General features: G+C 43.5%; 2 protein-coding genes across 21 annotated transcripts in view; both read right to left on the reverse strand.

Moving 5' to 3' along the window:
* Window positions 1-18,186, reverse strand: part of LOC125883094 (USP6 N-terminal-like protein) — a 354,121-nt gene that overhangs the window by 191,214 nt on the left and 144,721 nt on the right. The window lies entirely within an intron of this gene.
* The window catches only part of celf2 (cugbp, Elav-like family member 2), a 328,160-nt gene that overhangs the window by 41,679 nt on the left and 268,295 nt on the right, over window positions 1-18,186 (reverse strand). For all 20 annotated transcript variants that reach the window (XM_049567268.1, XM_049567267.1, XM_049567269.1 and 17 more), the window contains one exon: window positions 13,440-13,519. In XM_049567268.1, coding sequence (XP_049423225.1) covers window positions 13,440-13,519 — 80 coding nt within the window. The remainder of the gene's footprint in view (window positions 1-13,439; window positions 13,520-18,186) is intronic.

Here is an 18,186-nt window from a genome sequence, read left to right on the forward strand (position 1 = left end):
AAAAATGAGAGGAAAGAAAGAAGGATATAGGAGAGGAAAGGAGGAGAATAAAGGAGGAGACAAGGGAGGGCAGGAGAGAAGGGAAAAGGGGACATGAGGGGAAAAGAAAGAAGAGGGGAAGAGAACAGATGAAAGAGGAGAGGAAAAGAGAAACAAGTGAAAAGGTGAGGTGAAAGGAAAAAAGGAGAGGAAACGGGATAAAGGAGACAGGATGGAGGAAAGGACAGATGACGAAAAGAGGAGGAGAGGAAAAAGGAAAGGTGAGGGGGGAAAGAAAAAAACAGAAGACGAGAATAAGTGGAAGAAGAGCGAAGATGAGCGGACAAAAGAAACAAAAAGAAAAGGAGAGGTACATAAAAAGGAAGAGGAAAAGGGAAAGGACAAGAGGTGAGAAAAGGAGAGATAAAAGGAAAAGAGAGGAGAACAAAAAAGGAGAGGCGAATGGATAAAAGTAACAAGGAGAGGAGACAAGATGGCGGAAAAAGAACCGAGGAGAAAGAAAACGAAGGGGATGAAAGGAAAGGAAGGTGAAAAAATAAGATGAGAAGAAGAAGAAGAAGATGAGAGGAGAGAAGGTGACGAGGAAAGGGAGGAGAAAACAAAGAAAAAGGAAAGTTGAAAAGTGAGGAGAGAAGGAGAGAGAAGAGGAGACAAAAGATAATTATGGAACCAGGTTTGTACTGTAACAGTGAGAACAGGTAGAAACACCTCAACATTAAAATGATTAATACACTAAATGCACTGAACAAAGGCACGACACACACACACACACACACACACACACAAACTCAGTGACACAGGACACACACACACGCGCAGAGTCACACAGGAAACTTGACTCTAAAGCCAGTGGGCTTTCTTCTTTCCCCCACAAGGGCTCAGTTATCTCTGAGTCCAGAACGGTTTCACCAGAAACAGATTTCTTGAGTTCTCCAACTATTTCATCATCTCATATGAAGAGAGACTTGATGTGTGCGCGTGTTAGCGTGTGTGTATTAGTGTGTGTAAGACGGCGGCGGTGTGTGTGTGTGTAGAAAAGGGCCGAGAGGGATTGATTGGGATGACCAGCGAGAGAGGTGGAGAGGAAGATTTAGAGATCTGGACAATCAGACGGAGTGAATGTAATTGTCCAGATTTCTATTCCTCACAGCTGCAGCATGTGTGTGAGCATGTGTGTGTGTGTGAGACAAATGAAGTGTCACACACGGAGAAGGAGAAAAGAAAAAACTCAAACACAAAACACAACGCTCCTGATGAAAGTCGCCGCGACGGCTGAAACAGAGCGAAGCTGAAACGGTAAGTCATAATCTATCACACCACACCATTACTCACACGCTGCAATCAAAGCCTAACTGGGGGCAAATCCGTTGGAAACAAAGGCAATGTGCCACGGGGGAATAAAAACCTTTTGATTGAAACATTTAGTTTGAGGCACGATCCGCACTCGGCGGGGGAGAGAAGGGATTTGGCTACTTTGCAGATAGCGCGGCACACAGTCGGAGCTGAGATATAGTATGTCAAGTGTGTGTAACCCAGTGCGTGTGTGCAGGTACGGGTACATGTATGAGACAGTGGATCACTACTGTAAAACGTCAATTTAGTGAAATCCACTTGACTTTTAGCATTAAATCGAAGCAGTTACACAACTTCAAACAGCTTTGTACAACTTAAGTGATGAGCAGAAACTTTGTGAGCTCTTTCTTCCCAGCATGCACTGGGCTGTAAATCCGACACACTATACTGCTGTACACACTCAGACAAATCCTCCTTTTAATGTATGTATATAGGGCTCATTGCAGCCTCTCGTGCCTCAGATCTCGCTTCCTTTTCTTATTATATTTGTTCATTTCTGTTGCACAAACTTGTCACTTACGTTTACACACACATCCCTGTTTTTCTATATGTATATAACACTGTATTTAATTCATTCGAATCCATTGTATCTCACATCTTATTGTCACTTTGTCTTATCTTTATTGTGCTTTTATTTCTGAGCTAACAGGTTCTCTTGTCTCTCGTCCCTGTGTTAACCGACATTAACTCTCAGGAATCCTTTTTTTTCTTCTGCTTGTTTTGTGCCTGTCTAAGACGCCACTAATCATTATTTTCATGACAAATTCATCTGTCTATTACTGTTTTTTCGATTAACTAATTAACAATCTCAGTTGTACGGTGGTGAAAATTGTGGGAAAATGGCCACTAAAAAGTTGCCAGAAGCCACTCTGACATCTTCAGATTGTGTGTTTGTGCCCCTCGGCAACACTCCAAACCCCTAGTAGTAAAATACTTGTTTACAATTGTAGGAAACACAGAAAAAAAAGCAAATCGTCACATGTGAGAAGCTTGAAGCAGCAAGATTTTAATATGCCAGGTAAATCACTAGATAGGTGTTTCCTTTCTATTAAACATGAACCATTGTGACTGGTATTTCCCTGAATCCACACTCCTAATTTTCCTGTTCATTATATCAGCTAACTGATGCTAAATCTACTAAGCTTGATCATGAAGTGGACACTAACGCTACAGCAAAAGCCTTTATGGTTTCTCTGTTACAATATCTGCACTTTCTGCTAAAATCTCAAACTTAATGTTCCTTTATGTTTTCTTTAGGCACAAAAAACATCTAGTTATGGTCAGTAAAATTTCATGTTGTGGCTTAAAACACCTGCTTTTGGTGGCACAATGGTGGCTGGAAATGCCGCACTATGTTGCTAAAAATTTATTCATTAAAAATATATCATTAAAAACACTCACTTTTGGTGACACAGTTGCTGCAAGTAATGCTGCAATTTTGCTTAAAAACATCTGCTTTTGGTGCCACAATCATAGCTTGAAGTGCCGTAATGCATCGCCAAAACACACCTGCCTTTGGTGCCCCAATCACAGCTGGAAATGCTAAGATGTGTCACTAAAAACACCTGCTTTTGGTGGCACAATCACCGCTGGAAATGCTAAGATGTTGTGTTAAAAAACACCCCCTTTTGGTGGCACAACTGCAGCCAGAAAAGTTGTGATTTGCTAAAAAACAGCCTGCCTTTGGTGCTACAATTGTGGCTGGCAATGCTGCGATACATCACTACAAAACGCTCACTTTTGTTGTCACAGTCGCAGCTGGAAATTCCAAGATGTGTCACTAAACAATACTCACTTTTGTTGTCACGATCACCGTGTGAAATGCTGTGATGTTGTTAAATAGTACCTGCTGGAAATACCTTGCTGTATTGCTAAAAGCACCCATCTTTGTTGCTGTTTGGCAGCCATCTTGCCCAGGTGTCACGCCCTCCATCATACCCTCCACCCGCCCGCCCCCCCCCCCGATCACAAAGTCAGCTCATACACTATGTCCCTTTAGAAATGTTGAAATGATACATATTAAAAAACAAATATAATGTCTCCATGGTTTATAGAAACCTACAATGCCAACATTTTTGACTGCGCTAAAATGGCACACAGGTAGCAAAGACATGCAGTGACAATTTTAAAGCAGCCCAGTTAATAAAATGCTGACTGGCAGCGACTTAATGTTCTACAGTGTACCTGTACACCTGTATGTGTGTTTCTCGGTGTGTGTGACCAGACAACCCCTCCTCTGTGGGCCAAGGCTCGACTTTATCAGCTGAATGAGCATGTCTCCTGCCTGACGGCGGCTCGGCCATATTTACTCCATCTCTCCACCAGTCATTTTCCCTCTTTATTCTGACCGCCGACAGATAAAGGAGAGGAGACGAAGGGAGAATTGCATTCGGAGGGAGCGTGTCAGTCTGGGGCCTCGCCGCTGCAGTCGATTCCCCTTGAGACAGGAGCTCCCTATACCTCTCTGCTAAATATCTCATTACTCCAGCTGACACCCAGCGAGCGGGGGGAAATGCAGCCCAGAATGAGAGTCCTGCCCTGGGAGAGGGGCCGAGGGGGCCAGGGGCCTCTACGCTCGGTGCTGCCGGTTCTCCCTGAAGACCTGGCTGCACTTTAAAGTTTTCAGGCGATTGGCCGGTTGGTCAACTTTGCCCTTCATTGATGAAAACACGTGGAGGGAAAGTGGCAGCTTATGCCATCTGTTGGTTTCACTCACAGAAACAAATCATCATTGATTTTACCGTAGGGGGATTTTTAATAATTCATCATAGATTAGCAACAGTTTGAACTTTCATATCAAACACTGTGTGACTATAGTGCTAATCAGCCATGAGCGGGATGAAACAACATGTTGGTCCAGGCAAAACCATGTATTTACAAATTGTTATCACAGAAGACAAATGATTACACACTTCTTAAAGTTACATTACTCAACGTTTTCATGACATTAAATCCCATTTTTTAGAACTATTTATGGTCGGTATGATTCCTGCTATGGCCATTCAACGTATTTACATTCTGTAATCACTCTATTTGTAGTAGTTTTCATTGTTAGTGGCGGAGTACGCCATTCCTGTGCTGAATTCAATGGCCTTCATAAACACAAAGGATTCACAGGACACGATGCAGCACGTAAATCAACATATTGGTCTTAACTGTACCTCAGTGATATCAGCCTCACTGTTTACTGGTCAAGCTTTGTTTATAAACGCCAGGAGATGTCAGCAAGTGTTACCAGAAGAATGTTACCAGAAAAGCAGGCTGCCTGGCAACAGCAGAAAACCGATGTACTGCCGGGCATTAGATTTGTGTACTGCAGTTATTACTGTTGCTTTAAGTTGATGATATCTTATATCACTTTGTTTGTGTTGTCACTCTTTCCATGAGGATGATTTTTAGCTTTTACAGCAATCTCGCATGTTCTTTCATACTCTGGCAAAAAGCCTCTTCCTTCCCCAGTGTGGTGGCTCATTTCTTTCCAACAATCTAACGCCATTTGACAGTCCCTGTGGTCTCTCAATGAGGACTTGTAGAGGTGTCTGCACTAGTAAACCTACTAAGCTTCCCTCAAAGGTGTCTATGTTTGTCTACGGTGTGAAAACTTTCAGAGCCTTCACACTCGATGCAAATGTGATGAAACGAGTCATGTTTTGGTGCACTAACTAATCCAGGGACACAACGGTGCGCATAAACCTAGCTAAAATAACATGGGTTTGTTTGGCTGCACTGTAACAGACACAGTTGTTTCTCTACTGTTGTATTTCTGCCAAAGCAACTGCTCAAAGAGTGTTTTCTGTAGTGTTAAACTGCAGTTCAGGATGTCTAAAGGTATCAGACACTTAAATTTAATGTGTGTAAGAACTTTTTTAAGATAATCTTTCACCGTATTTAAGTCCGATTTTTTGGACACATAATCTTTTTCTAATCTTTACCGAAAGTGAGTTTGGTAAAGTTACATTTTGCCAATAGGAAAGAGCAGTTTTAAAGATTTGTAACATCAGTGATGTCCGCTTTCACGCAGAAGAGCCTGACTCATTTTGACAAAAAGAAATTAAAACATGGAAGACTGAAATCTGATCAAATGTTTATGGCAATTTAAGACTATTATTATCATGACTTTAAAGGCCTAATATTTAGAATATTGAATTTAAGATATTTTAAGACTTTTTAAGGAAATTCAGGCGTGACCAGGATTGAAATCTGTACAAAATTATAACTTTAACTCTTTGAAACCTGGATCGACATCACTTTTCTTGTGCTGCATTCAGATGCCTTTCGCAAGTCTGTTCAAACCTTTTAATGCTGAGCAAACTGGCTTGATTTATTTTGAAAAACATGAGAAAAAGGCAAGCTGGCAAGAAATTCGTATATTTAAAAAATTATTTAAAATAAAGTGAAAGAAAAATGTAACGAAAACTATATTTAAAATGATCCTAATTACATTTTTTAAAATTATACTACAGAATTGTTATAGGTTTTTAAACGCATTTTCAAGTCATTTCCCCTTTTTATTATTATTATTTTTTCCTTATTATTATTTCATTTAATTTTTTTAATTACTATACTTTATTAATTACTTTATTATTCTTTTTAGGTTGCTTATTTCTTTCTGCCCATGTTTTTGAAAGAAATCAAGCCACTTTGCTCAGTCTTCAAAGGGTTAAAAAAACAAGAGGGTTTCTGAAAAGCTCTCGTTTTAGATCGCTCTATCGAGACTTCCTAAAATTAACCATAGCCACGGAGTCGTTTCTGAGGCGTCGTGCCTCTCACATTATTCTCACCACTCTGGAAGCTTTATTTAGTCCGTTTCTGAATATCTGATGAGCCAGCTAATGTTTATAGGTATTTGCTGCTGATGGGCGTCAGTGAAAACTCTGCCGCTGGGCGCAATTACACCTCATGTTGTGCAAAACTAAATTTTGTAAACCATCTGATTTGTTTTGAATTGGTCACTTTTGAGCACCAACAGCAGGGGGCAACATGATGACTCTACCTCTCTATGGGCACCAAAGTATTTCACGAGCCCCTTGTAGATTGTTAACACACAATAATACACTGAATGTATTAATATCAGACGACTAATATCATCCAGCGTAAGAATACACCTTTGTAGTCATTAAAAAAAAAGTTGTGTCTTAAATGGTCTCTGGATTCAGATAGTTTGAAAATAACATGTCATTAACTCGATGCTGGTGGTGGAGCTTCAATTTATTTTTGATACTATTTCAGGAGAGAGCTTTTTAGCTGCAGACAGTCTCCCATGTTGCACAACTTCCACATCTTAAGAAAATGAAGCGCTCCACGTCTCACAGGAGCCTTTCTCACCAGGAGATTTCTACAGGGAAAACACTCAGTTTTTGTCTTGTGTCTTACAAATTCTGACAAATCTTCGACACAAAAATGCCATACCTGGATACATATCTTCACAGCATAAATCATAAAGTTTGGATCCTCAAAGGTGCTGAAATATAGATATCATAAATCCGTCCTTTTAAACCTCTCCAAACATTTCATCTGTGCTGTACGTTTGACGCCCTGACATCACACCGCCTCTGTGACTGACAGACCTGACAGCATGACAACCTATAGTCTCCAAATGACACTGCAAACGTAGCAATAAGCACCTGGCACAATTATAGAATCCAAATTTATAATCATGCAATTACAGCACATGGGTAATTTTACATGAAAACACATCAGCACCTGCTCCAGGCGGTGCTTTGACCTCGTCTCACACGCTGGAAAAGTAAAACTTTTGTCTGTGACAGAAGTTACAGACTTGTGATCGACTTAACCAGGAGTTCACTCGGCTAATAAACCTGACTACGCTCCCTGAAGCCAACTCTCAGAGACAACCGTGAAGAGAGCATTACACATCACTTCCCCATCTCTCCAAAAACGCTTCGACGCACACACGCAAACTGAACTTATAAGCTCCGGTCCGTTTACCTTGAAAATCAATCTCTCGTAGCTTTCAAGAGAGTTTATGTGCTCTGAACCTTCTCCATCTCATTTATTTACCGCTCACATAGCCTTTAAATGTCAAAGCAGGTGATCTGGAGCTACTAAAAGGAGAGCACTGTAGGAGTTAGCACACCGGGTCTGAGTTCTTTGTGCACGTCTGTTTTAACCTATTGTCCCCAAAACATCTGACATACAAAAAGCTTTCACACTGAGTCAAAAGCAAGCGTTAGAAACAGAGAGTGTTTAACGGAATGATGAACTACATACCAGAATATCTTCGGCTCTTTCTCTAACTCCAGCCATGCTACATCTGAACTTAAAGAAACACTTCTCCCATAAAATGATCATTTGTATATCAATTACTCACCCCTGTGTTACCTTGACTCCTTGAAAATACATCTGATTTTCTTGCATGCCTTCACCGTGAACAACGAATAAAAAAACGGCGGACATTCTTGATGAAATAAAGTCATAGGGGTCCACAGTTATCTGTGTACAAACTCTCACACAACTCGTGCGGTATAATCCAAGTCTTTATCCCGTTTTCTGCTCAGTACTTCCCAAACAGATCCATTTTCGCTAAGATGGTAATATTTAAAAGTCAGCAGCACTATCAAGAAATGCAACATGTTACTGAATTAAATGCAGATGGAATCACTTCCTTAATTTAGCTGCAGCACCATCAGACAGACATCTACTGTAGAAACACTGACCAAGTGACGTGTGATCAAGTAACAAGAAAAAAGTTCTTAAATAATGGTCTGATAAAAAGGGCATCTGTGGAGAGACTATTTAGTCTTTAATATCGATGCCAAATGTCAGAACACGATTGATGGTGTGGTTAAAACACACGTAAGGTTAAGTGAGAAAAGCACATTGTTAGGTTTAGTCTAATTGTGACAAGCATACGTCACTTGTGTAGTATGCTATACATACTAGTACATTACGTTGTTACTAAAACAACACACTTCACACTTGGTTTCACACTGAACACAAACAGTCCCTAACCCTAACGTGTAACCCTAGTGCTTTGCCGTAACACCCAACCCTAATGCCTAACCCGAACTCCTAAACCGAATGATTAATCCTAATGTCTAAGTCAAATTCTAGTGCCTTCCCTTAACGCCTAACCCGAGGGTCTTACCCTAACATGCAACCCTAACACCTAATGCAAACTCCTAAACTGAATGATTAATCCTAATGCCTTACCCTAACACTAGCACCTTACCCGAATGCCTTACCCTAACACTAGCGCCTTACCCTAATGCCTAACCCGAACTCCTAACCCGAATGATTAATCCTAATGCCTAACCCTAACACTAGCGCCTTACCCTAATGCCTAACCTTGGGGGCTTACCCTAATACCCAACCCTAACGACTGACCAGAACTCCTACCCGAATGATTAACCCTAATCCCCTAACCTAACCCTTGTGCTATGCCCTTACCCCTAACCCTCAGTCCTAACCCTGGCAAGTTGCCCTAACACCAAACCCTAACGCGAAACTCCTAACACGAATGCCTAATCCTAATGCCTAACCCCAACACTAGCGCCTTACCCTAATGCTCAACCCTAAAGCCTGACGCAAACTCCTAATCCGAATGCCTAACCCTAAAAGCTTACCCTAACCCTGATACCTAACCTTAACACTTTACCCTTATCCATCAACCTTCCCTCTCACCCGCCTCACTCTTTATACTGCGGCAGTTCATGGAGTGCAAAAAAAAGCCAGCGCCCTAAATGGTCTCATACGTCCACTAAAGGATCCCTTGGTACATGGATATCTGACGCTGAAAGCTAATGATGAAGCATCACCTGAGCGCAGGTTGCATTTACTTAAACTCATGATACATGTTCGCAGTTTTTGGATTCTCCGTTCACCATGGAGGCATGCAAGAAAAACAAAGTTGTCTTCACTTATTCAACACTGGTGAGTAACTGATGCACAGCTGGTCATTTTGTGGGTGAAGTATTCCTTTAAATGACTCTTTTAGTTATGGGATCCTCCAGCTTTATGTGACGTCCTGTAAACCATCAGCCCCGATTAATCTAATCTAATATTTTCTTTCCACTGTCGGTCTTTCCATCTCCTCTCTTCACTACAGTTGACAGATGTGTTTGTTCGCTATTTAAACACACACACTGCTCTGTTGTCTCTCATGCTCTACTTAAGCCCCCGTCTATATGCGCTTGAACGCTCGTGCATCGGCGGTGGGGGTGTGTGAGCACGCAGCGAGGGCAGGATAATGTGCGAGTGGGTCTCCAGTGTCATGTGGGGGGAAAAAGGAAAAGCGGAAACAGAAATCAGTGTTGATGGAACGCTGCGCAGGGGAGCTGAGCGCTAAATGAGTATTTATAAAGGGAGTGAATAATGTAAAGCACAAATACAACACAATGGCGCCAACCCACGTCTCTCCTCGCGTGTCTTTAGAGGTTCGACAGTGAATTACCTGTCTCGCTCATATCCACTTTCATTACGGCTTGACATTCAGCAAACGTGCTCGTTTTGGGTGAGATGTGTGTGCCGGTGTGTACCTGAATGTCACGGCGTAATGAGAATGGATATGACAGTGACAGGGCCATCAGCGAATGGAGAGCCCGGGCCGCCTCCCTTTTCTCCTCGTGACATGTACGCACAATCTTGCTCTATCTAAGACAGTGGGGTGCAATAGAGCCAAGACAATAACCAAACTCTATTTACCAGACCTCATTCCCTCATACGGACCCGAAGTAATTACTTTTAAATTGCAAAACTGAGGGACATTAACAAACGGTTGCGGCAATTTGGGTCCGCCTGGGGCTAGACAGCTTGTTTTCAAATGGAAATGAAGGTGTTTTGCCATTGTCCACTGCAATATCATTGTGTTATGGTTTAAGGCTTTTTTCCGTGTGTCTGATAAAAGCGAGGTACACTGGCGGTGTTTACCAGGCCCATTGTGGCAGACGACTGCTCAGAGTGAGGATAATTCTAGCTTAATACTAACGCCGTCGGAGAAGAGTGTCACTCCTTCTACTCAGAACGACAGACAGACATGCTGCTGCTGCTTGGCCACATAAATCAACACAGTCACTTCGCTGATATTCGTAGCAAGTGACAACATAAACAGAAAATCCCTGCTCGCACACACACACTCTACACAGACAGACGGAGGGAGGAGCACGCCTTTTCCCCATGTCAGGGTCACAGCACATCAATGGCAGCCATGATTATCATGATCAGCTCTAATGAGGGGGCTACGAGGGGGAGAACACCGCTCGTCTCTTTTCTTTAACACAGCCTGTTATTACCACTTTTTGTCTCTCTCCCTCTGACTCACACACACACTCACGCACGTCTTACACCGTGTAATTCGCTCCCAATCACGGCCCTGTCATCCTGCCCTGTCACCGGCCTGACAATGTTGATAAAGGCGCCCCAAAACCGGGGGAACACAAAAGAGCTGTGGCTGGGTCCCCATTACGGCGCCGTCGGGGTCGCTGTGCAGCTGATGAGGTCTGTAACACCACCTGCCCACTGTGGCTGCCGTGTCAAAGGTGCTGCTTTTTTGAAGCAGTTTTGAGCTTTTGCCAAAGTTTGTTCTAGTTGGAAAATCTGTGACCAAAAATCCACAAAGAGGGAGCATAAGAGAGAGAGGCCCTCTCAGACACTGTAACTTCTCTGGCATCTGTAGACACGGTTTATGGAACTGTTCAGTATTTGCTCTGTTCAAACATGACGGGACTCCTCACACAACATTTGGCACCTTATAAGTCTGAAATTATTTATTTTGGGAAAGCATTTTTATTTCTCCTGCTGTTCACAATTTTTTTTAAAGCTAGGAACTTTGTACATTTTGGGAGAGATAAAGTGTGCACATGAGAGTGATGAAAAATATGTCAGCAGGAAATTACAAAATTACAAGGTCAAGGAATGTTAATGTTAATTTTGCCTTAAATAGCCCGAAACCCATTAACAGGTTATAAAAAGTACAATTTTTAAGAACAAACGCAAAATGACGCAAAACACAAGAGACCTTTCCTTTTAGTCCGGCACTCGTTTGACTCACTGATCGTTAGTGCCCCATTTAGAGGTGATAAAATTTTAATGCGTGCCTTGTAAATGTTTTGCTTTGTATTTTATTTTCTGTTGGCTAGCTGCATTAACATGCAGAAACACTGCTCCACTTCGCACCCTCCAGTCTCCACTGGTTAGCTAACGTTAGCCTTGGCTGCTCTTCACTGCACACCAACCTGGTCAGGTGGGAGCTAGCAAGCAGTGCCGCTATTTGGCACATTACTGCTTAAAATGGCGTCCAAACATCAGGACAGCGTTGGACCAGGACCCCTGGCCTCACCCCAGGTCACTGCAGAGAGTAAGCAGCTATTGAGCTAAAAAACTCCTTTAGCATTGTTAGCTATGTTAGCACCCCAAGCTGTGCCGCTAACACTGCTTAACAGAGCTACTTTAAGCGCTACGTCAGAGTCATAGTTACTCACAGCACATGCTTATCTGTGCCAAGGCTCGACGGCCTCATACAAGACTCCACACTGCCTTTCACTCTTACCGGTAGAGCATCTTCACATGCGACCTGCCTGTCAGGTGAAAACCCTGTCACAGGTTGCGTGTCTTGCCGAAGCAACTTCATCAGGAAGAATGGAGTAATGGGTACCTCTACTCAGCATGTTCCCGTCTAGACCCAAGGACAGTCAAGACCATTATCACACCTGCTTGGCACACCCACATGCACATATGGTCCGTTGTACATCCCTTGAACGCAGGGTCTGGAGATCAGGCAGATCACCCTACCCTCCAAATGGACTCTAGATCCAGAGTCAAGAACCGTAGTTAATTACGTTGTGGATGGGTGCTATCGGACAGCCACCTTAAACTGAGAGCTTTCTGACAACATTTCTGTGGCAGAATCCCTTCAACAGTGTCTTTGTTAACTCTGCACATGTGCGAGCCGCAGTAGTTCAGCGAGGCAGCCGTCATGTGCTCATGCAGGCAGTGTGGTCCGGGCGTAAAGCTACACTGGATTTGCTACCTTCTTACCTACGGATCTACATTGGAGAAAAAGTATGTGAAGTTGTCGTTGCTCCCAGGACTTGTTCTTGCTGAGTGTTGCTCAAGTCTGTACTGAACTAGGACAAAGAGCGCTTAAGTATGCTGCTCCCTTGACTTGGAGCTGGTCTCAATGGACACATTAATTCTAATACCCCCTTTCCACCAAAATTGGTACATGTTAACGGGTTCGTTAAAGGGACGGAGACGGATAGAGTTTTTGTGGTAGCGCAACGTTCCATCTCACCGATAAATGGGCTAAAAGTAGCACATTCACCTAGGTCTTGTATTTCAATCACTAGTGATCAGAGCCGGAACCGATAAATACCTGTGACTACTGCAGAGTCATTCGACCCAGGTATGAATGCAGATATAATAGCAGGTGTTAGTGGAGTTTTTTTGTCCAGTGGGAAAGGCGCTTAAATGACTTCAACGTCGGCACATCTGCCTGTACGTGTTTTGAATGACTGAAGACTGTTTTAAGATATCTTTGTAATGAATTTGTAATTTTGTGATGATTTTTTAAGTTGTTCTTTGTTTCCGTTTTAAATTGTGTTTGTTTTGCTGCCTTTCTTGGCCAGGATACTCTTGGAAAAAAAAAAAGATATCTCAAAAAGAGAATCTCAAGGAGTCTTTTACTTAGTGGTTGAATTAAAGTTAAATTAAGCAGATGGCTTGAATGAAAGTGAGGAAGACTGAGGGTCTGATGATTATTCTGGTTTTCCAAGTTGTTTTCTTCCACATTTTTATAGAGGCTGATTTGACATGAGACGATTCTCCTGAAGAAACTAAAATGGGCTCATTTACAGTATTTTGTGAGGATCAAACTTAATGTGTCAGCATCCGAATTAGACTCGAGCAAAGTCGGAAGTGTGATGAAACCGTTACTTGGCCAAACCTAGAAAGTACAGTCATAAGTCATGACTTTTGCAGAGAGGTGACTCAGAGGTTCACAGATATTCAAACATGAGGCCGGCATATTAAATTGCCGGCACATTAACAGAGTGAAGTGCATGTTTAAAAGGAGTTAAAGAGGCACAAAGAGAAAAGCGAGAGTCGAAGGAAGAGCAAGAGTACAGTACCTCCATAGTCTGAGACTGGTGCATGGCTTTGATTGCATTCTGTGCCATAGCTCTGGTGGAAAACGTGACAAACGCACATCCTGTAGGGAGGGGAGGAGAGGAGGGAGGGATGGAGGGACAGTGGAAGGGAGGGCGGGGGAGGGCAGAAGGGCAGGAGGAGGAGGAGGAGGAGGAGGGGGGAAGACAAGAAAGAACAAAAACAAGACAAAAGGGTTGGACACGTCGTTGTTATAAAAAAAACCCAAACAGAGATTGATACAGAGAACAGCTCACAGGCGGACAACGGCGTTGTCAGTCGCTGTGGAAACAACAGCCGAAAAACGAGCACAGTGTCATGACAACCACAACTCCCCCCCCCCACCACCACCACCACCTCCTACCCCCATCCCACCACCCTCGCCCCATCCACAGCCACCACAGGACATCTGAGACAACCTGAATCACCGTCCTCGTCTCTTCCTGTCACTGTCTCTTATTTTCTCCTCTCGCTCCCACACACTGACCGAATTAGTCATACCTGGATTCAGCCGCTCTCTTCTCCCAACAATTCAACAATGTAAATCAGTCCAAATTTGCATGAGAGCGATTTGAATTAATTTGGGACTGTATTGTGTGTCTGATTGGGTGCCCTCTTTCTCTCTTTGTCAAACAGGAAAAGAGATGTGGCGGCGGTGGCGGCGGCAGGGCGGGGTGAGGACAAAAAAAAAATCTGCAGGGGCTCAAGAAGACGGGAATCAGATAGAAAATCATATTAATTCAATCCACAGAGACACGAGGAGGCGATGAGAGGAGGTGTGGTCGACCTCCTCCGTGACTGACACTGATTTTAGCCAATCAAGATGGGATGCAGCCAGAGGGGGTTCGTTATTGGCTGTTTGTGGGCAGGGGGTGATGCAACATTGTGTTTGTCTGGCTGGTTAGGGGAGTGATTAGAGGAGATAATGTGAGAAGTGCTTCAACAACCCCCCGGACTAATAATATGCTAACAAACTCACCAAGCCATGTTAGCGCAGCCAGGCCTGAACTGATTACACACATGCTCACACACACAAACACAGACGCACACGCGCGTTCAGGTTCGGCTGGCTCACTCGTGGCTTGGCAATAGAGGAAAAAACTAATAGCCTGAGTCATCAGATAGACTCTCCCTGGCTGTGTGGATGGGATGAAAGGGCAGAGAGGAAAAAGAGAGGAGAGGATGGATAATGCAACAGACAGAGACAGAGAGGACCGACAGAAATAGATGCGATCATTGTCCTCCTCCACCTCTATCAAAAGCCGGCTGTTGCTGTGATAGAACGAGGCTGAGAGTGACGGATGGTCAGTTTTTCTCCTGTTTACATCCGCTGAACACATTTCATACGGAGGCTTTTCCCTGAGAACAGAGAGGCACATCTTCTGGACGCTATGAATCGCAACAGCATACTCGCAAACCTTGAGACCTCGGAAAATAGCAAGGATATCGGAACCAAAGCGAGGGAGTGGGGGGTTCAAAGAGTTTGTTTCCTGCATTCTGATGACTGATTGTTGTTGACTGATGTTAAATACTTTTAATTTGGTTTAGTGTTTTTGGTTCATGCCCCTGGTACTGGACAGCCAGCTGTGGGTCTCTGGCTTGTACCAGAGACCCACAGCTGGCTGACACATCCCTGGGTTCTGGATGTCTAAGTGAGGTGGAACGGGAGGCTCCCAGTCTCTTGAGGATAGCCGGGTACCTTGCTGCAGCAGAGGAGGGAAACTGGGTCCCCCTAAACCTCCAACGCACTCCTCAAAGCCCTGTTCATGTGGTGCTGTTTGACGCACGTTTAACGTCTAACTGGACACGATGCAAACAAGCAAATGGGTTAACATCAAATTGTTTCACGTGTGAAGAGGCCAAGTGCCGTGTCACTTGCAATGACTGTATAGAGCGAGTCAGTCTGTGTTTGGCTTTCAGTTTTGCTGGTTAATCATCACCCTAATCGTTGTCTAATCTTAAGTTGCCTGAAGGTAACCAAACCAAATCGCTGGATTTGGAAACCAGACTTGGATACCGGCAACTGTGGTTCTTTAAATCTTGACCACAATCTTTTGCTTTTGCAGAAAAGCCCTTATGAACTACTACAGTTATTTGCAACAGTTTTGGAACTCTCTAACGATATCGTCCAAATGATAATGGCACCAGATGGCTGTCAAACCAATATCTACAGAAATCTAGCTTAAAATGATTTTTATTCTCAGCACAATGGACCTGCTTTTCAACTTGTATCAAACATGTTTGACATCTTTTTTTCAGCGCCCCTGTCCTTGCCAACTGGAAGTTATAGTTTACTCAGCTTTCATATAAAACCGCTTCGCTCACTTAACATTAGAGAAGTAAGAAGACGATAAAAAAAGAGACTGAAGGTTATCAGATTCTGCAGCTCTGACCTAGTAAACATTGTGATGTGTCCTTTACAGTGCCAAGCCGCAGTGCTAGCTGGTGTTACTGTAGATAGGACATTTGAAAAAGGGGGTCATTTTTTCAACTGATTCAGGGGACTGTCTATTTTAGACGGGCCACAATCTGTCATTTAACCGCTTAGTTTCCAGCAGGTTGCCCCATTCCTCTGCAGAGAAACGCTGCCCCAGAACTGGATCAGTTCTGGAGGGGGCTTCCATTTGGGTTAGCCCTCCAGACTGGTGCTGATAGGCTCTATTTATAAAACTGGTCAGCTACAACGTCATTGGTTGTCATCTAATAGAAACTCTTGTCTTGTCTCCAATTGGCTCCCCCCCCCCAAAAAAACCATTTCTATCTTTAGCCAGGTTCTGCAGCGTGATCCTGTTGAAGCCTCTAAATAAAGAATTCCTCTGCGCCTGAACATTGATTCATTAATGTCAAAGCTGTTAATAAAAAAAACTTTAAAAGCGATGCACTCTGGCTGGTTGGTGCATGTCTTATTTTTTCACGGCAGAGAGATGGGATGTGGCTTGAGCGCTAAAAATACCTCACGGGCCGCATTCTGTCGTCAGCGGAGAACCAAACAGTCCTTTAATGAAAGTAGGGTAGCTCCCAAGGCCCAGCCATCCACTGGTGGTGTGATCCATATTTTATTAATAGTGGAACGGCGCAGCTCTCTTCTGATTGATACCACGCTTTAACAGGAGCTCAGCAGCGCAGCTAGGTGGGACTGAGGTCCTCTGGGACTTGCAGGAACATAGAAATCCTTAAAGACCTATTTATTTCCAACCTGGTTAAAGTTGTTTATTCACTAGCCAGACCAAAGCCGGACTACCAGCATTCCCTCTTTGACTTGCATCAGCTGCTAAGTGGTTTATATCGGTTCTACAGAAACAAGGATTTGGCCATCGCATCTGAAATATTCATGAGGACAAAAGAGAGAAGCTGAAAAGGGATGGAAGATGGAAATGGGGAAGTGAGGGAAGGAGGCCGATGTGGGATGTCTGGGAAAAAGAGGACAAATTGATGCAAGGGAGGATTCTAGGACAGTGAGGGTGAATAGATAGAGCCGGGGAGGGGGTGGGGGGTGGTGGTGTTTGAAGAAGCAAAGGAACATGGGAGTTTGAGTAGTTCGAGGCAAAGATTGGTTCTAGATAGAGACAACCTTGAGGAGAAAGAGAGAGAAGACACATTGAGAAAATAAGACTCAAGTCAACGATAAAAACATCCATAACGTTCGACAAGCACAGAAAAAAATATACGACAGATCCACATGGAACCTGGTGACAGCGACAGCTCGTGTGACAGGAGGAGGAGGGACAGGAGGACAGAGAGTTTCAAAAGCCCCTCCATCTCCTCAGCACATAGAAACCACACAGGGGAGAGGGGAGGGGGAGGGGAGGAGTACTGGGAAGATAGTAGAAATGAGAAGGGTGGGCAGGTGCGTGTGCTTGTGGGGCGGAATGGTTGATGATGGAAGGGGTGTCTATTTTAAGAGGTACAAAAGCGGAGATTGGATTGATAGATGAGACAGCCGGTGTACGACTGGAAGTACCTGTGAGATCTGGTCATGTGTCGACCTTATGATCCACTGATATGGTGACTTGGGCCATTTTTAGAACACTGTATCCTAGTTTGTTGAAGAACTCAGGTGTCGACAAGTCGAATTGGTTTGACAGCTTGTTAATAGGCCTGTTTCTGGCTTTTAAGTCCACAACTGGAGCACTTTGTTCAGAGTACATTATGTTGGCATCAATGTGCCGATTACATGAAGCACACATGGATCCAACAGGTAGACTGGTGGCCTGGTGTGGAGGCAGCTCATAACCTCCTCAAAATCAACTGAAGCCACTTACACTTTCTGACAAAGTGCCACATTTGGAGTTATTATCAAATTTGCTCTTGTGTTGACAGATTATTTCAACACGTTTTCACTCCCAACTCGTCAAATACAACAGCTAGATCAGTTGCCCTACACTACAACCTATGGTCTAGGTCTAGGCTCTAGGTACTCTTCTAGCACCAGTTTTACATGCTTAAGCTTCCGTGTCAATCTCCACTCATTACATGCTACACTGTCTTTCTTAATAAACTTAACGGAAAGTGTAGGTTTGGTAGGTAGCCACCAAAACACTATATGGTTAGGTTTAGAAAAACGATAATAGTTTGGGTTGAAATAACTACGTTTGTTATTGGAACTTAAGGACTATGTCACTTGAAGATGAACTCAAGTGACGTTCAGCAGCTATAGTTCAAAAAAAAAAACAAACCCCTCAAGTTTTTTGGTGTCATATGGGACACAAACAGCAGTTTCCTGGGTGAAAG

This window comes from Epinephelus fuscoguttatus, linkage group LG22, assembly GCF_011397635.1.
Source record: "Epinephelus fuscoguttatus linkage group LG22, E.fuscoguttatus.final_Chr_v1".
NCBI lineage: Eukaryota > Metazoa > Chordata > Actinopteri > Perciformes > Serranidae > Epinephelus > Epinephelus fuscoguttatus.